The sequence below is a fragment of the Trematomus bernacchii genome, unplaced genomic scaffold (assembly GCF_902827165.1).
Source record: "Trematomus bernacchii unplaced genomic scaffold, fTreBer1.1, whole genome shotgun sequence".
NCBI lineage: Eukaryota > Metazoa > Chordata > Actinopteri > Perciformes > Nototheniidae > Trematomus > Trematomus bernacchii.
In genome coordinates, this window is record NW_022987593.1 from 7836903 (window position 1) to 7862682 (window position 25780).

General features: G+C 38.6%; 3 protein-coding genes and 1 non-coding gene across 8 annotated transcripts in view; 1 reads left to right on the forward strand and 3 right to left on the reverse strand.

The window, feature by feature from the left end:
• fam160a1a (family with sequence similarity 160 member A1a) overlaps nt 1–3723 on the reverse strand; it is a 29350-nt gene extending 25627 nt beyond the window's left edge. For both annotated transcript variants that reach the window (XM_034130522.1, XM_034130521.1), the window contains exon 1: nt 3495–3723. The gene's annotated coding sequence lies outside the window, so the exon portion shown is untranslated. The remainder of the gene's footprint in view (nt 1–3494) is intronic.
• A 1562-nt stretch (nt 3724–5285) lies between these two features.
• Nucleotides 5286–21629, forward strand: sh3d19 (SH3 domain containing 19). 4 transcript variants are annotated; one of them, XM_034130523.1, is made up of 21 exons: nt 5286–5438; nt 10704–10737; nt 12292–12332; nt 12704–12743; nt 12970–13096; nt 13348–13522; nt 13998–14987; nt 15481–15591; nt 15811–15920; nt 16412–16452; nt 16692–16893; nt 16978–17046; nt 17167–17310; nt 17418–17490; nt 18273–18403; nt 18528–18586; nt 18797–19026; nt 20151–20200; nt 20341–20527; nt 21149–21243; nt 21351–21629. In XM_034130523.1, exons 1-21 carry the CDS (start codon nt 5375–5377, stop codon nt 21459–21461), a joined length of 3084 nt encoding a protein of 1027 aa, XP_033986414.1. In that variant the 5' UTR covers nt 5286–5374; the 3' UTR covers nt 21462–21629. The 4 variants fall into 4 exon arrangements, with proteins under 4 accessions (XP_033986414.1, XP_033986415.1, XP_033986417.1 ...); XM_034130524.1 differs by having other exon boundaries at nt 13369–13522; XM_034130525.1 differs by lacking the exon at nt 5286–5438 and adding an exon at nt 9588–9609.
• A 485-nt stretch (nt 21630–22114) lies between these two features.
• rps3a (ribosomal protein S3A) lies at nt 22115–25529 on the reverse strand. Its single transcript, XM_034130527.1, has 6 exons — nt 25394–25529; nt 24642–24745; nt 24225–24412; nt 23063–23271; nt 22646–22755; nt 22115–22285 (listed from the first exon to the last, which is right to left on the reverse strand). The coding sequence occupies exons 1-6, from the start codon at nt 25453–25455 to the stop codon at nt 22158–22160; spliced, it is 801 nt and encodes a 266-aa protein (XP_033986418.1). The 5' UTR covers nt 25456–25529; the 3' UTR covers nt 22115–22157.
• LOC117482412 lies at nt 22512–22581 on the reverse strand. Its single transcript, XR_004555864.1, has one exon. It is a non-coding gene; the product is annotated as a small nucleolar RNA SNORD73 (small nucleolar RNA).
• Nucleotides 25530–25780: the final 251 nt, after the last annotated feature.

Genomic DNA, 25780 nt, shown 5'->3' on the forward strand with positions numbered 1-25780 from the left:
TACCAAAATGCCTGTCGGGCACATTCGTGTTAAATATTTGCTTGGGTGTGTGTTCTGTGAACCTGTTTTTCTAACATCTGTTTTTACACTTTTTCAGACCTTTTATTACCTTTGAAACAAGTTCAGTGAAGAAGAGGGAAATGTTTACTTTAGTCTTCAGGTGGCTGCACACCTGAAGATGACCTCAAATGTGTGTTATTTTCAATGCAAAACAGATGCAAACTAATGTATATGCTGGTGACTCTTTGTAAAAGCATAAACTCTAGCCTCTTACACCGTGTGCACCACAATGTTTTACTTTATCAGTGACTGGCACGCAGATGAATGACAACAAAAAACATGCTGCATAAACATAATTTGTACTTTCAACCCACGCCATTCTGTGACAGAAGTGGATCAACCTGATTCTCTTACTATCTCAATGTTTCACTCTAAAGAAAGGCTTTTTGAAAAAACACAGCAGAGTTTGCCGGGGGAAAGAGGGTATTTCTTTGTACTAAAGTGGAACACAAACAACTGGGCCAATATGTTCTTTGAAAGAAAACAAAAGTCCACTGAGGTCTTTTCGTTTTGTATGGAGCTAAAGTCATAACGTTGTTAGCTCAACATAGGTCAGGCTAAGAAGCATTGGGAGAACAGCTATCCTGGCTGTCCAAAGTAGAAAAATTAAGCCCAATTAAAACATATGTAATTTGATAATACATATTGAAACAGAAATGTAAAAAATGGCAACCTTACTAATGACATAATTGCCAAGCTATGCTAATCACTTCCCAGCCTTATTTTCTTACTATCAACACAGGCATGAGAATGGTATCAACCTTCTTATCTAACATTTACCAAAATTAAATGTATTATTTTATTAAAAGGTAAGGAAAAAACTGCCAGTCTCTATCACCACGTAGCTTTCATGCTGTCTGTGACATTTCAGGGTCAGTTTCCGGACAGCGGGAAAGGTTGGGCTAATCCCAAACACGGGACAAAGCTGAGCTGGCTGTGAACGTGGTGGGATAAAGGGGAAACAGGTACACACACCTGCTGGTTTGGTGATGGCAGCACCGTGTCGAGTAATTACACAAGTTTTTGGAAAAAAATATCTGGAACTTACAAAAGAAACTGTCCTTTTGGCATACTTTTTTTGCAAAATCACAAGAAACACGTAATACTTTTCTATTGCTTTTGATTAAAAAAAAAAAGGCTATTCCCATTCAAAAGCATTACCTGCAAACAATCATTAACATCATGTGAAGTAGGCCTATAGGCAGTAACAAGCAAGTGGAAGCGAAACTGATCCCTAACTTGTGACTTGAACCTATGTCACATAGGTATGGCCTTTATTCATAGCATGCTTTAATGGCGACTCAAGGACTCAAGGACTCCTGAATGTGAATGTCCTGGTTTCAAGTCTGTAAACTGATGTAAGCCAAACAGATTTCCCATATAAAGATTTGAGTCCCCTCTTAACATCACTACTAATCATACAGATGACTGATTAGCCGCACATTCCTCAGAAACTTGTAACATAAAACTTGAACTTCAGTTGCATTCTTTGCTGCATGTCCAACCTACTCATGTTTAGGACGACCTTATGGAAAGGGGGTCAATGTGTAGAGATTTACCTTATTGCTGGAGCCTCTGGAAACATGGGGGAATAGATTTAGACAGCACCAGAATGAGTTGTATACAAAATACTTATAAACGGATTACTTCAATATAAAGAAAACCCAATCAAATCACACTGAACTGCTTCCCTACCATCATTAAAACCTCAACTCTTCAAATCCTTTATACAGTGACAGCATTTACGAAGTGCAGAGCATAGAAAGCTACTGGCAGTGTGATATTTGGCTTTAAAGTGCATCCACAGGATTTGTAGGACAACAGCAGCCACAGCTGATGGAGGAATGCAGACATTTTTGGACAGTTTGATAGAAAAAGAGGATATGGAGATGGTTAAGTTGTTATCACGTGACAAGTATGGATAAATTCAGGCACGTGATAACTCACAGCTGTTGAATGTGGTGGGGGGTTGATGTGATAGTGACCATGACCAATGTAAACCTCCATATAAATCATGTGATCAAAACTGAATCATCTTTCCTGACAAAATGGGTCATCCTTCCAAAATGTACTCAATATCAAGAATAAGTAATCATGGAATATATTGGTAGGTTGGTTTCATACAAGTGTGTTAAGAGTTTTTTTTTTTAAAGGCCTCTTTTGTATTGTAAAAAGTGTTATTAACAAAATGTATAGATTTCAAATAACTAGTTAACTAATTAATTGGTCTATTGTGTGATAAAACATTACTCTTTTGATTGTGTTTAGTAATTTTATACTGCAAAAACGCCCAAATCTCTCTGGTTCCAACTTCTCAAATGTGAGGATTTGCTATTCCTCATGTCTCATATGACAGCGCACTTAATATATTTAGGTTTTGGACTATTTACTTGACAAAGTAAACAATTTAAATGGGTGACGTTGGCCTTTTTTCACTATTTGTGGACAAAACAATGAACTCCTAATTGAAAAACATTATTTAATATTGAAGATGATTGTTAGTTTCAGCTAAAAGAAAACCTGTAACATTTGCCAACAGGCTTGACACACAAACAAAGCAGGTGGAAAAATAACCTCCCTGCAGCTGAGTAATACATCACTCATATTCAAAGTAGCTGCTCTGACCATTTCTCAACAGAGAGAGAGAAAACTGCACTACAACAACATCAACAACACATTTTAGTCGTCACCCTAGATACTGTCTCAGTTTACATCAGCTGACTGTGGATGACATTGATTTAGCAGGTGGGAAGGGAACACCTGTAAAGCAATGACACAAGGAGGCTAGCCATGAAACATTAATGCTGTTTGTTGGAAACTCTACACCACCTTCATTCCTCCTTCCTCACAAAGGATATCGGAGTTCAAAGCTCATCAGGAGCCTGAAAGGTGAATCAGGACAGGTAGGCTCCTCAGTGTCTGTCAAAAAACTTTGCCAGGGGGATCACAACAACAACACGTGGATACAATGTTTTTGGACGCACTGCAAGTTTCTGCAATATTATGAAACCAGATACATTTAAGAACATGTTATTAAGCAGGGACTAAGGTTGCAGAAATGCTGGGCTATGATTAGAGATTGGGTGGGTCTACTTTGTCTATATGGTGAGGACACAACAGTGACGAAACACGGTGGAGTTTACTTTTTAACTTATTTTACCTTACTAGGTTGCAAAAAAAACGAATAATCTAGTATTTTTTGTAGTGGTAATTCCCACAGTAACCCCTCACAGACATCTGGTTCCCCCTAAAGAAACCCAACCCTTCCTCCCACCCGCACATGTCAATCACACACAACTGTCAAAGAAAACACACATGGTCCAACAACAGCAGAAATGCCACTGACATGTTACATTTTAACAGTTGAGAAAAAGCTAACAAGCTGTAAACCAGATTTAAGACTTGTGCTTCGGCTTTCTTTCTTTCTGTCTTACCGTAGGTCGGTCCTCCGGTCGGACGGTAACAACACAGCAGTGTGAGCCGCGTCGAAAAGCAGGTTTATCCGCAAACACACACTCGGTATGTCCTCTCAGAAATACAAAAAAAAACCGAGTTGCTCCTGGTCACAGCTCCTTAATTTCCCTGTTTCATAACCGGACGCGGTGGTATTATACGTGTAACCAAGCTACTTAACCTGGTCCGCGGCACACACACATACACACATATAGGTGAAGCCGCACTAATCCTCACAGAGCTCCTCCCACTGAGCTACAACTGGCCCACATACAGAGGAGCGTTTCTTATGGGTTAGTTTTCTGCATGAGAAATTAATTATAAATGGTTCCTAATCCTAGGCATGTGTAAAATCACATTTGCCATATAAAGCAATGTTTGTTATTTGCAAACGTTGGTTAATCCACATTAGGCTACTTGTTTGTTCTTGGAAAAGATGAGTAAAGAATACTTCCCAGGATCCAGTTTCTCAAAAGCCATAACTATTTGAGGGCTGTAGAATCTTATTTATTATTAGCCAGATCATACGGATTAGACAGTAAAAGAGACATATATATAGAACAATAATAATCAGATTTGACATAGATCTTCACAGTATGTCGCCATCTGTTGGACAAAAACGTGAGGTACAAGGATTGGATTAATAAGATCCATGTGACAAATTATGCAACTTTTGTTTGAAAAACAAACAAATTGGATAAAATGATCTCCAGTTAATCCAGAAATTGACAGACTGCTCCTGTTTCAAAATGATGATGCTGATTCTGGGTCTGTTACTTTAGATGAAAATAAGGTGCCGCTCCCCACGCCCCTCTGCGAGATATTTGGTTAAAAAAAACACAATGGTGCTCTAGGAGGAGATTCAGGTGATAAGGTGTGTGTGTGTGGGGGGGGGGGGGGTACCTTGGTGTTGGTTATTGGCTAATGGTTACACAACCCAAAAAATCGTTATGACATCATAAAGTGGCCAAAATCTGATCAGCTCATTTTCAGACAGGATTTTATATAAATTCAGGACAAAAAGAGAGAGAATCTTTTTTCCTGAAACTTTCAGAATCTCTTATATATCGATTTTGCATAATAGGTGACCTTTAAACATATATTAACTTAAAGGTGTGTGGCTGTCTGTAAGGTTCTGTAGTGACATCTAGTGGAAGAACACTTAAATTGCAAATGTTCCCACAATGTTTCTCCATCTATTCAGAGTAGCTATTTATATACACACCCAGTGATTGAAGAATATAGCCGACTTAACTTGACTTAAAATATAAATTTCACACCTATTGTCTAATAATGCTGTTGTTGTTTTTATCAAATGTTTTATCCGATTTTTCTTATGTTGTGATAATCCATCTCAATGGGTTGTTTGTAATAAATAAAGTCAAACTTAAATATCAATAATACTGATAGACACAATAACCAAATGAATCGTATACAGAATGATATCGACTTTATTTATTAGTTTTCACATTTGTATACAAATGTACACAAAAACATGAAACAATTATAATCTTAATCAGATAGCCTATGAACTGCCTGCTAGACAATTATCCTTAGGTCGTGCATTACAAAATAAAACAAATATAAACCTATAGATTGAGGTGTTAAATTGTCCAATGTCCTCCCTGTTTAGAGGGTTAATTAATCCTACTTTCACTACAGTCCCACGCATGAGTGTGCGTGGGGGTCCTGCAGCGGTGAGCGGCACCGCCTCCACCCACTGCGGGCAGAGAGCTGCTGTGGGCAGGACACCGACACCTCCAGTGGTCAGGACACATACACCGACCGTGGGGACGAACACCGCTACATTATAATAAAGTAGTCCTGGAAAGTAGCTCTTGTTTTATACCGACCTTTATCGATGGCTGAAGTCCGGGGTGAGGCAGAGGGCGAGGGTGCGCGGGACATCCGGAGCCAGGCAACAGGTATGTTTGTTTGGGAATGTTAACAGGCTGACATCAAATCTGTTTCCTCAATCATCTAACGGTGACTTTGTTATTAAAACATGTTGTCGAACATGTGATTTTGACTTTTAAGCGAAGTTACACATTCAATACATTTTGTGATTTTCCTAAACCGAGTTTAATGTTTTTTTTAAAGAACATGCCAGTGTTTTTTCTCGCTATCCGAAAGTAATCACCTTTTTACTTCACATGTCATCTCATTTAACAAACGTAGGTGTTATTTCCTACCATCCCATGGCATCCACGTTTTTTATTTATCTATATAGAAAATAAAAATCAATTAGAACACTCTTGAAACTTAGTTGAGTTGTGTAACCAACCATATAGAAACTCAAGTTTGCATTTATTTTTTGTCAAAGTCACGTTATTTGTCAAGAGTCTGATTTGATTTGATTGTTTCATAGAAATGAATCGAAACCAATTGAGGTCTGGAACAATAAAAAACAAGCAAAACAAACATTGATTTGAATACATAGCATAAAGACCTGGATAAAGACAAGTCTGCTTCACTTGATGAAGTGCTAGAAACAAAAACTCAGGCATACCCTTTAACTTCTCCATTCATGTACTGTCATGGATTGTAGACAAATAGGCATATGTACCTTTTAAAAATGTGTTTATTATGGAATGACACACACTGGGTGAATATTCAGTATTGATCATCAACATGCTTTAAAATATCTTCAACTTTAAATATCAATACCAGTAGTCAATAGCTGCATTCTGATGCATCTGGTAGTCTTTCAGTTGCTATGAGACACAAACATCTTATGTATAAAGCAGTAAGGCTGGTTGTCAAGTTCTGGTGGTCTCCTAGACTAAACATGTATGTGTTTTGTAACATTTAAGACAACTTGCCATGACATAATGGCACATTTAATTATCTTGTGTCACGTTATCCCTGTAATCTCCATGAAGTAAAAGTGTCATTAAATCAACCACTGATGGATTTCTCAGTAAAATAATTATGTGTGTCTGTAAGTGTTTAGAGTAATTGGCCCTAGCAACAGAACTGAAAACCTGTATGTCTCCATATTACAGTAACATCATTCACCTTTCCTCCATTTGGCCTGCATACATGTACCTCATAGCAATATGTGTCACTTAGAGGAAGCTTCCCTTTTGTTCCTCATAGTTTTTAAAGATTGGTTGAGTCAGTATTCAGCCTGTGATTTATTGAACTAACAGGCTTTAATTTTCATTCAGCTGCATCACATTCAAGTACTGAAAGTGTCTTAGGTCTAAGTCAGAAATTCGCCCATTATCTCCTCCAGTGTGCGAATACTTATTTTTCCAACCACCCGTTGCCCGGTCCTGCCCAGATATCTGCAGCCAGTATTTGATCTCAGACTCACCCCACCCAACCACACCCTGACCCCCACCAGCTGTCTGGATGTGAATTTCAGGCTGCTGCATCATGAAAATCTGTTCTTGTCTGTACTTGATGTAGTTTTCCGTTCTTTCAGAATAATTATTTAATACGATACGTTTTCGACACCTGTGGCCTTCATTATTTAGTCAGACACCATTTCTGGTAGTTTCCACTGTGAATCACCTGTCTGTATTGGCACCATTTAATCTTCTCATGAAGTCACTCATGACACCATCTTGTTTTTCTAGTCATGACAATGGTGGAAGAAGTATACTTAAGTTAAAGTACTAATCACTTTGTCTAAAAATACTTGATTACAAGTCAAAACACTGAATTCATAATGTACAGAAGTATTATCAGCAACATGAACTTATAGTATCAAAAGTAAACATGCGCATCATGCAGAATGTCTCCTTTCAAAATGTTATCTTATTACAGAATACTGTATCATTCTGTTTTACCTCTAACAAATGAATATACAAGTATTTAAAGGTAGTTAGTCGATGTGTAGCCACTTTTAAATACTGAGTATACTACTAAATGTGTATTATAGTACTCCATCATATATAAGCATATCATGTTTGTATGTGTACAACCTAAGTGGCTAATAACTCTAGTGGACTATAAAGTAAAGTAGAACCGTTCCCTGTGAGATGTAGTGAAGTAGAATGAAGTAGCATAAAACAAAAAAGTATTTCAAAACTGTATTTAAGCACAGCACTTAAGTAAAGATAATCAGTTACATTCCACCAATGATTAATCATCTTTCAATAACAACCCTGTTAGTCTGGTTGAATCAGTAAACTTGCCCATGCATGTTGGAAAAAGCCACTACGGATAAAGTCCAATAAAGGCAAAAAAATTGCCTTTATTGGTCTATATCTTCCTTGCTAGAGTATGAACTTTGAAGACCCTCAGACTCAGATTGTTTTTCTGCCCCTCCCTTTGTTGCAGCAGCCTCCCCAGCTGCTCTGACTGCTGCTGCTGTGCTGAGTAATGTCCGCATGTGTTCAGAGAGAGCGGCTGTGAGTGAGGGGAATCCAGTCACCTCAGCAGCTTTCTCCCGTGTGTGTGTGTGTGTGTGTGTGTGCTGTGCTTTCATCTGTCACTTGCACACACATACCAAGGGATGTATGATGTTTAGAAATTAAACCAAAAACTTTATAAGTTATTCAGGTGATTGGTCAAGTAATCTGACAGGGTTTTTTTTCTTAAATGTATTGCTCTCAGATGAATGTTTTATGGATGAATAAGAGCTTGGATGGTAAATTATAGGCAAAAAGTAAATAGCTATTTATATAAGACTATTTAACAGGTGCACCGTTTACACAGGGGGTCAGGGGGGTTCGTTTGATGGGCCGTCAGTGGTATGGTTTGTTGGTTTCAAGTACTTTGATTCTGATAAAAATATATCAGCAACTACATGATGTAGTGTCATTAAATGAGGTGCAGAAAACTATTTTTCCCACAAGATAAAATCTGGACTAAATATTTTTCTGTTATCATTATTTTGTTTCCTCATACTTTGTAGTTTTTGTTATGGGTCATGTATTTAGACTTTTCTTTTTACCAGGTTTTCTACTTTATTAACTTCAGTATCTTAATTGTGCAGTTCCTAAGTATTGTTGTAACTATTCAACCTTTATTTGAACTTGAGAGATCATAGAGGAGTGACACATTAACAATCATATTAAGTCAATTCTAAAAACAAAGAAAAGAAAAACTGAAAAAAAACTACAAAATGTCAAACCATTATAAAATAATATGTTTTCTAAAAAAAGGAAAACATAAAAAAGTGTTGAATGTTGAATAAAATACAGTTATGTTAAAACAATTACAAGTTTCTTGAATGCCCAAGAATATGAGTGAATTGATTGGTAGTGGTGCTGTAATTTGTTCCAGGAGGCAGGTGCACTTAAATAAAAATATTTTTCAATTTGTAAACTAAATAAGTTTAGGTTTTATTCAAATGATTTTCCAGGCTGTGACTTTGCGAGGTTAGTGGAGGTAAACCAGTTGCAGTTGACAGTGACGGTGCTTTGTCGTGTAGCACAGGCTCCACTTCCTGAATGACCACATTCCAGTTGAGGAGATTGGCCAGGTGAACACAGAGCTGAGATATCACAGGAACCTCCTTCTCCTCTCTGCTGTCGGTGGGTGTGTGACGGCTGCAGTCAAGCTGTTCGTCACGATTAGACGAGGATCCTGGTGGATTTATTTCTTGGATGCTGAAGATTTTGTATTTATTCCTGTAATTCCTAACAGGTAGGAACATTACTTAGTATCACAAGAGAGGACAGCAGCAGATCACATGCATACGTGACAGTAAAGTCACCTGTTGTTTCATGTAAATAGACTGCATATTTATAGGGAAATGGTGGGGTAGGAACGGAGCTTAATCCTTTGCCTGCCAGTTGCTAAAACACATTTTTCTCATTAAGTGACAGTACAGAAACTGTTCTCACATGTTGTTAAAGTGTAACTTGAGGCAGTAGCAATGTGGCACTCACAGATAACAAATGACAGGTGTGACAGGTGCATTTGTCTGCCAACGAGGTCATGATTTCAGGCTCAAGGCATTAACAACAATGCAGACTTCAACCACTGCCTTCTTTTTTTGTTTACACTAAAATACAATGACAAACAAAGCCTTGAGATAACATTGTTTGCACTGATATTTGTTCTTATCCTATAGCTGTTAACCAATGGACTGGGTTTGCTTCTTTACCACTGGGTGTTTGAGTTAGACATGAATGATAGGCAACTGCCATAAAGATACAGGAAATAATATAAGTAAGTGTGTTGTGTGTTTCTGCCGCAGCACGCGGGAAAGCTAGTTTCACTTTAGCCCGGTTTAACATTCTGAAAATCTGTATAAATATCTGTCCTTTCAATACTGACTTTCCATATAATGTCTATAATTTCAGCTGCCCTCATACCGGCATTATTGTTATATAGTCACATTGACACAACACACTATCTGTTTATGTTTATACAGAATGCAGTTTTGTGAAGTTATATTGCTCAATGTTTAATAGTTTTGTACACCTGTTTGTTGTTGTGTACTATCTGGTAAGAATATGGATTATTCTTTCTCCTTATCTACTGTATTAAGTGTGATAAAAGATATTTAATGTAAATGGGGGAAATGTAAACATAAGGGAATGTATAGTAATGACAACATGCTCTTAATTTCTTGTTCAATTTAAATGTGTAACTTTAGACCAGGGTTGCCTAAAGTATGGGCTGCTGTCAAAGTTGGCTTTGAAGGTTCAACTTGGCCCGCCAGATGTTTCTAACAAACATTTTCAATTAAATTGCACTTTAAATCAATTTTTCTGCTTTATTTTTGCATTTTAACTACGTAGGATCCTCAATTATTAATAACTTTTCATAATCTGAGCTCGGCAGGCAGAGAGACACTTTGCACAGGAAGTCAGTTTGACACAAATGAGGCAAGAAAAAAAGCAGGGAGACAGTGACATCTGGACAAAAGGCATTTTAATCAAATAAACAATTGAGACTAAACAATTGAATAAAAATATAGGCCTAAGAAGTGTTTGCTCTTGGCCGGTGTCCCTCCACTGAGTTTCAGTGTTGGTCCTCGTAGGGGAAAGGTTTGGGCACCGCTGCTTTAGAATAACTGGTTCATCTAGATGTAATTGCTGATCCTGCTGGTGAAGTTATGCTTCTTGAATTTCTAGTTAATATACTCCAGACTGTAAATGGTAGCAGGCAAGTAGTATGTAGATGTTACAATGACTGAAACTATGTTGCTTATGAAAGATAACATTTTCTTTCTTACTTTTTCTTGCAACACATCGCTTTAAAATCCTTTCTGTTTTCCTCTTCAGATCATCCTGAAAGAACCAAACCAGATCATTCAAGGTATGTCATATTTCTCCACTAGTTTCACCAATCGGTATCTGTTGACGGAAACAGAGCACTATCTCTAACAGTCAGATCTGCTGATGCTGGGGAGGTTGTGAATGGACTAAACAAAACACTAATCTATCCTCACTGACTCACAGGGGGTCACCGTTGGGACAAACACTTTGTGCTGCCTTTTTTTATTTAGGTTATTACAGACATGTATGATAGTAAACCCTCCTCACTGGCTCTTGAGGCCTAATAGAGATTGACACATAATGAAAAAGCATAGTTTATGATCACATCAAAGTAATAGACCTAAATATCACCTTATTGTTATGTATAGCAGTGACAAGCATTCATTGAAAGGATGATTTTGGAACTTGCTTCCCAGAGATCATTGCTTTTGATTTGTGATCAATATCGCCCTAGTCACCCCGTTCATAACAATGCAAAGGCAAGGGCTCCTTCAGCATTGTCATATCTTATCTGGTGATATCTAGTGATTTAACAGACATTTACTTCAATGGAATTATTCAAGATTAGTAATTTAAGATCCTGTTGTTGACAGTTTAGCTATTTTATGAAATGAACCATGTGTTATAGAGCTGAGGGTGAGCATTGTATGTTTTTCCCCAGATAGTTGACATCAGCTTCCTGCAGTGGTCCTTAATGAGCACTGTGCGGTAATGATGCGCCTGCCTCCACTGTCAAGAGAATTCAGCTTTGGTAAAGAGACTGTCAGCTCAGAGTATCACAACAGTTTAATCTCTTCACTTTTAAAAGCTCAAAGACATGGGATCCCTATTATGTTGCTGGTGTGAAGCGATGCCATTTAAGGATTAGAAAATAATCTTTACTCATTGAGGGTTTAACAGCCTGAGGATATGAAACTGTGACAAACATCATTGGCTGTGTGGAGAGGTCTCGTGTAGAGTAGTGTTTACCTGGAAGTGGTATCCTTTACTGGGCACCATGTTTTTTAAGGTAAGTGGATTTCCACTGAGCAGCATTTTGACCAATGTTCTTCTTTTGTGACATAAATGAATATATGAATAGATAAAAGAGTGAGCAATAATTTACCTGATTTAGAGTTTTATTTGAAGGCTTTGAGCTCCTTCTGCATACATTAAGCTATAATCTCTACTCTATGTATATTGTTCATTTGTTTACACCTTTAACATTTTAACACTTTCAATTTCTACTAAGATTAACTTTTTAACTGCTCTTTTCTTTCTCTTCATTCCATCTGCATCTATTCACGTGTCACTTTAACTGTATGTTTCTCAGTTGGCATTTATCGGTCCCATACTGAAAACTAAATGGCACTATGTAGTGTGCCTAACTGTATCCTGTGATGAATATGTAGACTTTTTAGAATTGATTTGCTAGTTAGATAAATAGAATTGAAATATTTTACTTATTTCTTCAACAACAGTATAAAGTCAGCTCAGAGGAACGTGAAAAGATTTCCTTTCATCAAATTAGTCACCACAAAGGTATGATACTGCTCTCGTTCGTGTGGCCCCACACCTTAATGATAAATGTGCTTCCTGTTCTACTTTCTTTCAGCCAAGGGCCTTTGTCTTCTATACGAGCTGCTATCAAACGAAGTAAGTTAGACAAACTGCCCTTCACTGACATTTTGAGATAACCTTACTAAATTGCTTGACCACGCTTTTAACATTTTAAAATTATACCATGATTTAAATAAGAAAGTTGGTAATTTTTTCCCTCAGAGAAGTGATCACAAAATTCAGTTTTTCACATGTTTGACAAATGGAAGTGAACCCTTATGGCGCGTTTCCACTACACGGCCTCGCTCGGCCTCGCTCGGTATGGCTAGGCCTCGTTAGGACTGGCTCACTGTCTCTGAAGATTTTTGTAAAATATTTTTCATTTGAGATGTTACATAAGTGTGGAACAAAGCAGGGAAATCTATAACAAATCATGTATATGATCTTTCTTCCTCCTTCCCTCCCAGCAAGAACCACCTCTCAGAGTGATCCCACCAGAGAAAGAAGGTATTTCAAACAAAAAATCCAGAGTTGAGAACTTTATAATCGCTGATGAAGTTTCACTATGGTGCAGACATGTTGCTTCTCAATTATGTTGCATATGCATGTTGCGTTACAAATAGTAATAAGAACATTGCACATTGTTAGCTGGTCTAAGAAATCTATCCAGTTCAATGATAAATTATGAATCTCTGAGGTGCATTAGGTTAATTTGGTTTGGTTTGTATTTCAGGCGCCCAGAGATCACCATCGTCTCAGCAGAACCTCTGGCCAGTAACGACTGGTTCTCAGGAACATCTGGACTCTTCCCTCGTCCTCCTCAGTCCGGCTGGTCCCCCGGCCTGCAGGCGGTCCCCCAGGTAGGCCTTGTGCAGTAGTTCTTAGCAGAGCTTAAGTCAGAGTTTCAAAGTTCTTCTTCCCAGAAAATGTGTTAGCCAAAAGTAGGAGAATGATGAAAACCTTGATAAAATGTCATAATTGTGTGTCGAGTACATTATAATATATTGCAACTAAATCATCCTATTGCACTCATCAGGTAGCATACTCAAATATGCCATAGTGGAAGATAATTCAAGTCAGTGTGTGAACATCTCTCTTTTTCATGACTCAGCCCCCACCGTCCTATGACCAGGTGATTCAAGAGAAGACTCATGAGGAGCACATTTTCAAGCCCACTGCAGCCCCCCGCCGGACCACCTGCACCTCCTCAAGTGCCACGCAGACTGAACCTGTGAGGAAAGAGACCTCCAGTGCTGCTGCAAAGTCAGCAGGGAAAAGATCCACAGGTAAGGTGTAGGAGAAACATCGATGGTGATGGAAAAGCTAAATGACTACCAATCTATTGGTTTCAGTTTATTTCTATTCCACATATAGTTGTAATTCTTTCATAATCTTTTGAACATAATTTTGTTGCAGATAAAGTCTTAAAAATCAAATATCAACATCGGCCATAAATGAACATTTCCTCTGATGTAACAGTCCAATGTGTTACATTAGATATCGCATGTGTCATATGTAACCTAATCTGAAATATCTGCCAGTGGGCCATCACAATAACAGGCATGATTATATGTTTAATTGGGAATTGAATTTTCAACTAAACTGCAATTAGACAAACGTGCGTATATCAGCATTGGGTAAATATAGTTGGAAAAAATGAAATATCATGCATCCTTAAATGAAACAATTTTTCTTTGTCATCAAATGAAAAACATTTTTATATATTTATGATTTTTTTATAACTATTACATTTCCTTCCAGGTAAAAAGCCACAAAAGCCACCAAGGCCATCACTGCCGAAACCAGTGGACAGAGAATCACTCCCTGAAAGTGTTACACCCGCCGATGAGAAGACTGGAATCAATACTGCAGTATCAACAATTACTGAGGACCAAAGTGAGTCAGATGTAAAGCAGCCAAACGAGGCTCACACCTGCAGCAGATCAGTCACTGTTCACTGGGATAATCCTACAACACATCTCTCTGCCAATGCTGGAACTGCTTCATATTCAGACTCAGAACTCACACAACGCCCCGTTCCACTTCCTCGTACAAAACCCAGAAAGCAGGAGGTCAAAGTTCAGACTTTGGTCAAGATCAGTGAACATTGTGACAACATTCACTCTGATGCAGAAGTGGTCTCTTCTAATAAGTATCTAAAGGAGTTATTGGAGGTCTTTGCGGAGTGTGAGGAGAGCTGTGACATTGATAACCAATCAGACGAGGAGATACAAGGTGAGGATGCTGGTAGCAAGATGAACAACAACCACAGTCAACGCAATATCCGGGCCAGGATCCAGGCCTTTGAGACCCCTTCAGAGGAGGGAAATGAACCAGCCAAACCAGAACCTCTACCCCGGAGGGCGAGCATCAAACCTCCAGTTGCTGCTAAACCTTCTGTGGCTCTCAAACCTCAGTTGAGCCACAGTGAGCCACTAGTCAATGACTATCAAAACGTATCAACTATCCCCCAAATCCCAACACCATCCCCCAGACCTCAGCCCCCTAAAACACCAGCAGATCTAGCTTTAAAAGAGGAACTAGAGACTTTACTCAGCAAGTCCGCCTTGAAAAGTTCACGTCCGTCTGTGTTGACCAGAGCCAACAATGTCTTTGAAGAGGACTCTCCAACAGTTCCCCCCACTCCTCCAGTAAAGCCTTTTAAGGAGCCTCTGAAACCCAATCTTAACATCAACAACCACAACTCTGCCGCCCTGGTCACAGAGAACGCGTATGTGGACACCCCAACAAGTGAGTAGCATTTTATTATCATAAGATGTATATAATGTTAGACAAATGTATATCCATTGAATACTTTTATTAGACATTTATCTATTGATTTGTTGATTAATCATGTGTTTTATCACAACAATAGCCTAAATCTAAACACAGTGGTCATTGCAAATAACTGACTAAGAAAATACAGACGCGAAAAAAGATCTTGTGTAAGTTCAAATGTGTAAAAATATGTTTTATTTTATTAAACATGAATGCCCATTACCTGGCTTTTCTGAGTGTTAAAAAACCACCACACTCAAGAAATTAGAAATGTATATAACAAGCAAATGTTGGGGAAATCCAACAATTTTGGAAATGCTTATTTTCTTCCCTTTGATAGACTAATTGGATGAGATAATCTTACCTAATTTCAAACTATTTTTTTAAATGAATTGCTCCTGAGCATCTACATTTTGGTCAGTGAGTGATATAAAAAATATGTATACTCAGGTGTCTCTTTGTTCAGATCGCCCAGTCAGGCCTCAAAGTACTGTGGATAGCAATGGAGGCTCTTTTGCCAAACCAAGTGTCACACGGAGACCAACCACCATCAGGGTCCCCAGCAAAACGGGTTCATGTGAGACCCTCTTATGTGCAGTACAGCAAACATGATAACTGTCAAAATAAGATAACTTATTAAATGACATTTGCATTTTGGTATTAGCAGTATTTTATGAAATCAAAACACAATGATTTATAGTTGATATTTTCCATCGCTACTTATGTTTGTATTTCAATAACACTTGGAGCACACGTTTTCAGTATATTTTGGTAAAGTCAGATCTCTTCTCTTCAGTGTCGGATAACTTTCAGGACAGTCCCCCTCCTCTTCCTGCTCAGAAGCCCGTAGGCTCTCTAAACACCTCAGTGAACCACAGACAAAGCCAGCCCCCCCTACTACGCCAGGTAAGAATGGCATCCCACTTAAGCTCGATTAGCATTCATGGTCACAGACTGAAGATAGTAAGGTAATATATAAAATAGAAATACATCTATACATGTTTGTGCATCATAAAAACCTCTGAACACCTCAGAAGAGTTAAAGGTTTCCACAAAACGTATGATTTCTTGTGCTGTATCCTTGTCATAGTCATATTAAAAGGTGTTGTCCTATTTATATATATCTATTCATAATCTAAGACGTGGCACATTTTGATTCCTTGAAGTGTCTCTCAATCCGGTTTGTCTTGTCTATCAGCTGCGCAGCTTACCTGCTTCATTTTCTCTGCCCTCTACAAACAAAATTAATTATTGTAGTCCCATGGACACATTTCCTGCTGTTGAGTCAAAGCTAGCTGTGGTTGAATGCTATGTGTTGTAGCCTGGTTTCTATGGTTTCCAGTGCTGAAGGCTGTGATTTAGCGGCAATTAAAATGCACAATTGAATTCTTCTGCAGGGGTCTTTACAGGTTGGGCCAGATCCATCACTACCAGCTCGGTGAGTAAATGGAGAACATCTAACAGTAAAATTCAAATAATCTACTGCTTTATTATAAAAAAATATATTAATTAATTAATTTACAACTTTTTTTTATATTTTTTTCTTTTTATTGAATTATTCTTGTTAAGGTAGCTTTGTGAAAAATAATTTTTTTTTTGTTGCCTAACTTAATAACCATTCATTTTAAACTAAAACAAAAAACTTGACGATTGTGTTGTACTAATGGTGCTCTCCAGGAAGCTGACTTCAAGCAAAACCCTCCCACCTCGCCCACCGCCAGCCAAAATAGGCCCAGGGAGACCTCCCCCTCCCAGCCTTCAGGCCACAGGTCGGTCCCATTCAGCATCACCTCAACTCCAGGCCCAGACGCCCCAGAGGAAGGGACCTGTATTACCTCCAAGGCCCAACCCAGGCCACCGTCTATATAACAAATACACAGTGAGAGAACTCCCACTGCACAAATCATCAAGTTTAAATTACCACTTGATGAGCACATGTTTACCTTTTGATTTCGTTCAACAGCTTGAACTTCCTCATGGAGTTGCTGATACCGACTACAATGGGAGTAATACAGGAGAACTCTCATTTCAGGTATCTAAATACTTTTACTGTTTTGCACATTGCTTTCACATACAAGTGCAAATTAACCTAAAGTGGCTTGTTCTTGGTTAATTCAGTAACATTGAATACCTTTCTTGTCCTTTTCAATAGAAAAATGAAGTGCTTCTGCTGCTGGAGGAGATTGACCACGATATGTTTGAGTGCCAAGTTGGAGGAACTAAAGGCAGAGCGCACAAGTCTTGCATGAAGGTCATAACTCCTCTTTCCTCTGTCTCACACACATCCCAACCACAGGTACCTTGTTATTCATTTATGAGTAAATGCATATGTCTAATACTTGAGACTGTCTTGCTCAGTGATCGATACGTTAACCTATACCTCTCTTTGCTATCTTGCTATAGGCTGCCAGTCCAGCTGGTCCAGGTGGAGCTAGTTATGAGCTTAAAGTGCAGGCCAAACATGACTTCACTCCAGGTGACACATCTTTTATTTGAGCTGCTGCAGGCTAACATAGGACAATAACACTATACAACATATTGAAAGTATAGTTTCATATTTTTGTAAAATACACTTCTGGGCTTTTTTGCCAAAAGTAAAATGAAAAGATTGATATCCCCCATGTCAATGTGTTGTCTATGTATGGAGCAAAAGCCTGAAAGCACTTAGCTTATCTTAGAAAAAGACACGAAGCAGAAACAGTTCAAAAATTACAAAACATATGCAAATGCGGATTAAGCAAATTATACCTAGCTTGTTAAGTGTGCTTATCAATGGGAAGAATGATTTTTTTTAACTTTAAAGAGTGAGGATTTGCCTGTGCTTTCCTTCTTTATGCTAGTGCTAAGAGACCATTAGCTTAAATTAGCAGAAGACTAAAAGCAAAAGGAAAGGGCTGTCTGATAACACTTCCAAAGCTCAAAATTAACATTTACTTAATTTGTTGTAGTTAATTCATGAGCAGAAACCTAAAATAAAGATTTATGATATTTATTGCAATTGAGAGAGCCAGGTGTGCTGTTTCTCCTTACTACACATCATGCTAGGCTAGGCTAACAGCAATCCTAACTCCAGATTCATAATGCATTCATAGGATATATAAAAAAGTATTTTTCAAAAAGTCAAACTTTAATTATAAACTACTATGAATGTTTATTTATGAATATAGATACGAGCTAACTGAAAATTATCCAGGAAGATTTGAGCCGTTCAGATTTTGTGTATGAGGCCATAAACAGGTGTTTCTTCTGCACACACAGAGGGTGCAGGAGAGCTGGGTCTGAGATCCGGAGATGTTGTGACCAACGTGGAGATAGTGGACAATGATTGGTACAGAGGCACTTGTAGGGGATCTACTGGTTTCTTTCCAGCCAATTATGTCAATATACTGGTAAGTTGTAACCATTGAAATCCATAATTATTGTCATCTTTGGTAACAACAAGGCTTGTAATTTAGAGATGTTTACAATAGGATTTCCTGAATTAAAACACGTTATTACCATTTCTCAAAATAGTCAAATTCACCAAAACCCCAACCAGAACGGAAAGCACGGCAACCATCTGCAACAGTCAGGTACTGTCGAAGCATAACCGTTCTAATGTTCCATAATTAAGGACAATATAAAGCTTTAATCGTTGTTGTTTTTTGTGGGACACACAAGGAACTTTAAAAATCATGGCAGTGGAAAATCTGACCAGAATTGTTGGGACATACCTCATAAATGGTTTGCACAAATTACCCTGATTAACTAACCTGCCATATGAAATGTTGCCTACTTTAAAGTGGTCCGAGATGTGTGGCGAGGTTCGACTTTGAGGGGGAGAGCGGTCAAGAGCTGTCGTTCTCTGAGGGGGATGTGATCCAGCTGAAGGCGTACCTTGGAGAGGACTGGGCTCGGGGACAGATTGGCATCACGTCTGGTGTCTTCCCTCTGAACTTTGTAGAGGTCGTTGAAGATCTGCCTCCACCCCCGAGTCAGCAGAAGAGACAGTCCATCAGGATAGCACTGCCTGGTGAGAATCAATTAATTATTTTCACTGTGTTCTGATTTGACTACCAGCAGTAAGTTTAAATAATATAACACACTTGTCAGAGTCGTGAAATGGGAATTTCTACACTTCAGAAGCTTTTTATCCTCTTCATCCCTAAAGGGGACCTATCATGCAAAATGCACTTTGTGAGGTCTTTTATACATAAATATGTGTCCCCGGTGCGTCGGGGAACTCATGCAGCGTCAGAAAATAAAACCCTCTCTCTTTTCCTCCGTACCCAAATCTTTTAATAACGGGTGTACAACGAGCGGATACAGATTTCCATCCGATCTGACGTGTCCATCCGCTGTGACGTCGGCGGACCCACAGAAAGTTGCTATCAGAAACAATGCCTGACGTGTTTTAGACGTCATCTCGTCTTTGTTTACATTAGCAAGCCTCGCTAACACTCAGAGCTAACCTGTACTGAAGAGCACATGTGTTTTAAAAAGCAGGAAATAAAAAAAGAACTCACCTTGTGATAAACCTGCAAGAGAAAAAGCATTTGAGCTCCATACTATTTCAGAAATAATCCTTGACGTGGTTTAAACAGGATGGCGTTTTATCACAACCGAATTTAACTTTATCTCAGGTAGAATTCTGATCAGGCATTAGCTCCGCCTCCTCTTCTTTTTTTTCAAGCTAAGGACCCAAGATCCGCGTTTCTCTATCAGGGCTTCAAAAGAGGGGTTTCAGCAGTATGAGGGATGGCTACAATGGGTGATCTGTTTGGTATTTTGAAAAAAGAACTTCACAGACATGTTTTATATAGGTATGGCCCTACAATATATTTTTTAAATATAGCATGATAGGTCCACTTTCAATAAAATTAGCTATTTTTATCAATGAAGAGCCTTAATCCATTTGTTTGCTTTATGTTTGCTTGCGTTGCCCTCTGTGGCATGTCAGGAATTTGTGCTTGTTTCTATTTCATTAAATAGCTGTTTACCAAAGGTCTCGACCCACTCATGCATAAAGGGCTGAAACCAGGCCGTTAACTATCTCAAAGTGTGCACACAGATTTCTTCTGTTTTAAAATGGTGTTCCCTGATTGAATGGTATATTTGTTTTACTATTAGTAACCTATACGCCATGTTCTTCAACAGGCATGGCTGCTTCTCCGAGTAAGCACCTTGAAGTTGCCAAACCTGCTCAGGTAACAAATATTTATATAAACGGAAACATCAAAGAGGATGATGCAAAACAAAGAATCTGAGATTAATGTTCGTCCCAGTTCAATATTGAGATCTCTTATAGACATATATAATCTCTTCTCTTGTCTTGCTCCCTCTGCAGGTGTCTCAGCCCGGTGAGGAGTGGGTCGTGGCTCTGTACGACTTTGACGGGAAGACAGAGGGAGAACTGTCGTTTCAGCTGGGCGACAGCATCCTGATCAGTTGGCACGTTGACGCTGAGTGGAGCTGCGGTCGGATCAACGGCAGAGAGGGAATGTTCCCCAGGGCTTTTGTTGAGAGCAGCTCAGGTATGAAGCTCTCACAGGATCGGTTTGACAAAATGACTTACTTAAATTCATTATTATCTCAAGTAGTTATTATTGGTTGCTCATATTAATCTAAGCATCTAGGTGTTAATACAAAAAAAGCAATGATAAGTGTTTTATCAGAAAAGAATTACTCTTAAAATATTTTGTCACACATTCATTCAAATCATTAAACCCACTTTTATTTTATCTTTATAAAATAAAGGTGTATTGTAGCATTTCACATTGACGAACAACAAAAATATTGGTATAGCCTCAACAAATAATTATTGTTTTAATTATCTATCTACCCTCCAAATTATTTCAAGATGAATAGTTTGGGCCAAAAATGTGCCTCCAAGGATTTTACTACGTGTTGGGTCTGACTAGATTCTTAAGTTTAGTATTTAATAGGTAAAAGAGCAAAGCAACACATACTCCCCAGCTACTGTAGAACTGAATATTGTACTTGAAGTACTTAAACAATACACTAGTTGTCAAAATATTTGCAGATTTTATGTCAATCGCCTTATCTACTAACTAGTTCTGCTCTAACTTGCATACATAAACACACATTCAACGAACATATAAATTATTAAATGTATAATATGCTTTGTTCAACAGGCCCACAGTCGTCTAATAACCAGCAGAGTGGGGCTAGTAGAGCCAGAGCTCTCTTTAACTTCGCATCAGACTGTGATGAGGAACTCTCTCTGCAGGTACAGTGATTTTGTTTACTTGCACTTTAACATAAATAGAACACATTTTAAAATATCTGTACAAAGCTTACAATTTGAATAACCGCTCACTTATTTTTCTTCCTCAGGCTGGGGATATTATAACTGGTCTGGAGTCTGTTGATGACGAATGGTTCCTGGGTGACTTGAGAGGGAAACGGGCCCTGGCCCCTAAAAACTATTTGCAAGTTCTGGGATAGTGCCATGTGATTTTCCTACTACAAAACAGAGACGAGATCTGAGGACTGATGTTCCCAGCTGCTGAAGTCTGAACTGTCCAACTGAAATGCAGTATTTAATCTCTTGCCTAGGCTTAAAATGAAGTGTTCACTAAATAATTTATCATGTTATAAAATATACCAAGTTAACCCGACTGATGATTTTTGGATTCAACTGTTTTAACACCATCTACTGGGTTGTTTGTAACATGTGGTTAACATTTGAAGATGTGAAATGAAACTTTATTGGATGGAATTATGTTCAAAGGTCAGATCACTTCAAGGGAAAACCATTCAACAAGATTTGTAATACCATCTCAAGCCAGGCTGTGCACAACTTTACTTTAATAACCCCTTAGATTTGCATTAACATGTTCACCCCCTTGATTAAATATTAAGTATACATTTTGCCAAGCAAGGACTTTTAGGTTGAGGCGCCATTAATGTGTTCTCAAATTACTGGATATTTCGTCCGATGGAGGTACAAAATAACTTATAGCATTACAAATTTGGGGTATTCTAGATGCAAAGTCTTTAATTGAACACCATATTTTTGCAGGGCTATTGGATTACATTTATTTTTTTAAGACGCCTTTTTCTTACAATATAAACAAAAACACAAGACAGAGCAACAGTATGTTGGTCATTTACATTTTTTATTAAATCTGTCAGGGTGTTTTAGACTGTCTCCTGGATAGGGGGCTCGTAGCCATCGGCCCTGTCCACCTTGGCGCCTGTGTCGTCAGCGGAGGTCTTAACAGCGCCACTAGCACCGCCCTCACCGTGGAGTTCCATCAGTTTGCCCACTGCAACAGAAAAAACGTTTTAATAAAAATAGACAAGATAACAGTATATGCAACTGGATGTTTGAAGTGAAACGGCAATGATGCTGGAAGGATGTTTCACCCATCACGCCTCAAACCCATTCAAGATTTTAAATGAACCCCCATAACCTGGAAACCAGTCCAACTAATGCAAACAAAGTCCATTCTTGCATACAATCAATGAAAATGACATGTTTCCTTGTATGGGAACATCAGGTGATCTCAATGGGTATAATCAGGCGATCATCTGGGACCGAAACAGTTTTTCATCATGCGTTCCCACAGGTGGTGGAAAATGAAAATCCAGAGGCACAACCAGTGCTAAAGCTGTGTGTAACTTACACTCAAACTTGGGCTTCTTGAGCATCTTGACCTTGCGGACGTAGACGTCATGGAGAGGGTAGATGGACTGGCAAGCCTTCTCAATGTCCTTACCAACGCTGTCAGGGATCCTGCAATACAACAAAATACACAACATATTTAATAACAGTCTACAAACTGGCTTTTCTTAGAAAACACAAGGAAACTTGTCAAAATACCACCATCTTGACAATATGAGAAATGCTACAAATCTTATATTCAAAAATCAAGACTTTCTCTATGATAACCAAAGATATTAAAGGGTGTTGACAAGTTGTACTTTAAAGCAATTTAATCACCACTGTTGAAAGCTCAACATAAACATGCAAAGATGAATCAACATTTCAAAAAGGGTGTGACCATTTTTTATTTAAAAAGAAAAATCTACACATGACTTACATTTTGTTGACGACTTCCTTCAGGTCGTTGGTCTGGACCTCACGGGTCATGATCTCCATCATCTTCTTGCGGATCTGACGGACCTGCTGGGACTGGGCGTAGGAGGTCTTTCTGATCTGGTTGGTGCGCTTCTTTGTGAAACCCACGCAGAACAGACGCAGAAGGTAGCCGTCGGTGGTCTTCACGTCCACATGGGCTTCGATCATGGTCTGGAAAAACAAAATCAATCCTTGGTACACTTCAAAAGGGAACATGTTTACCCCAACTGTCACATTTCAATTTGAGATTGTCACAATACCAGAAATGAAGTAGTTTATACTAGTAAAAGTCCACAAGTCTGAATACCTTTCAGATACCATGGTTAAAAAAGAAACATTTAATCCCAACTAATTCAAACACTACCAGTTTGGATACTGTTTTGGTAGCAAGAAGCTAAAATTACCTATTTGATATTCATTTTTAAAAGAGTGAAAAATATTCATTTAAAAATGTAGTTTACATTTAGTTTTGCCAAATTGTTTTATTGAATCGAGTCGGTCAATTGTAAGCTGACATTTCTGTCGCAAACCGGACCATTTTGTCTCAAGCGCCAATGGTCCTGCTGTAGTCTTTTAGATATTTGCATTAACTTGGTATCCAAGTAGTGGTTCTCGTGTCAAAACCAAATGCATGGCACACATAGCTAAAAGTGCCAAATGTGACACGTTTAGCTACCTCTTGTTCACTTGGTGTTTGGATTCATTTCACTTTTGAAAATATTTAATTTTTAGAAAGATGCACGTGAAAATACATTCCTCATTTTCAGGAGCAACCAAAATGATGTATTGATTTTATTGTGAGCTCCTTGAGTATTTACATGGACAGAGCGTTGCCTCCATGCTGATGGACTCTCCTAGCTGTGTTTTAGAAGGTTAAACGCAACATGAATAGTTTGGTCAACTCAGCCATTATCCATACATGCACAGCACATGGTGCAGGTATCCTTGTGCTTTTTATTAAAATGATAAAGACCTGACAATTAACCTTACACTGCAGAAAGGATTAACCTGGCTAGTTATTGAATCTCAAGCATACGAGGAGGAATATAGGTGAAATAAAAATGCATTTGGCATTCATTTTCTGGAGCCCATGCCGTACTTCTCATAAAACCCATGATCATTACCTGCCATTTCTTGACCATGGAGCACATCTTGTCACGGGTGAGGTCCATGCCGTGGAAGTTGGTGAGGCAGTTCTTGCCCTGGACATCCTCGGTGATGAGTTTGAACTTGCGGAAGGCCACCTCGTCGTTCTGCAGATCAGCAAGGCTCACCTCGAACACACGTCCCTTAAGACCATCTGAGGCGATTCCTGGGGGGTGGCAAAAACACAGAATTAAAAAAAGAGAATATGTAGGAGTGAAAGAATACCTAAAACATGATTTAAAGTCTATACAACTCTTACATGTATTATTACTGGTCTCATGCATCCTGCAACCAAATATAGATAGATATTTTATTGATCCCAATTTGGTAAATTATTTAGATCGCATGGGACAGCAATGTATGAGGCAGCAGCATGCTAATGCACATAGACTTACTGGTTCCCTGAGTCCTGGAGACCAAGGTCTTGCCAATATTGCGGATGTTGAACATGGCTGGTGCCTTGACATCATACCAGTCCTTCTTGGAGAAAGGGTCAACACTGCAGGAGAGAAGAAACAAGCATTTAGAGCAAACCATTTTCCACTAACAAGTCACAAACGAAATGCCACACTCACGGTTAGCTTAGCGGCTAAGCACGCACTGCAAAGGACACTATTCTCGTAAGCACCGTGGAGGATTTACTTACATTTAATTTGGTCACCAGTGTTGGCAATACCCTTAACGTTGTTGTGATATCGCTAAGACACTCGGTTATTTCCTGCAGTATTATTATCCGAATGAAATAACATTTAATATTTGGCGTTTAGCTGCCATGTTGATAGGTAAGCTAATATTGGTCGGCTAATTCCATGCTAACATGTAGTAGCCTTTAGCAAATATCACTACAAACCTCAGCTCTACGGCTAAACTGACAGAGCTCTGTGAGATTTAATTAGCCCCGCATAAGAAATACATAAGTCTGACTTAATCAACTGAATTATAACAGAAAAGCAAGGCGACGACTACAAGGGAGAGAGCATGTTTCAACTCATCCAGCGCCACAGAGGCCGGTGACGACGAGACTAGCACAGTGGCTCGGTGACATCCATCTAATATCTGCTTCATCCTTCAGATTTTTTTCACCAAATTAACTACAGTGACTGTACAAAGCAAGTTTAGTGTAAAGATGTGAGAATGTGCTACTTACATCTTCTTTTTGGCACCTTTTTTGCCTCCTTTGGTCAGTCTCTTATTCTTGCCGACTGCCATGTTGGCTACAGGGAGTGAAAGAGGAGGAAGGACGGTAACAACGCGAGATTTAAAGAGCTCGAATCCGGTCGTGAGATTTGTCTTCTCTCGCGAGTACTTGTAGTTTTTGTTGGCGCCCTCTGCTGGTCAAATGATATTAACGGTGGCATATGAAGTAACTGTATTTTTTGTATTCACAAGATTAATTAGCGAAATAGAAAGGCAATCTTCACAATAACAAATTGGATGAACATGTATATGAAAGATACAAAAAGGGTTTATAAACTATATAATTGGTAAAGACTAAGCTGAACCAAACTTAACAATAAAAGCAATAAAATAACCA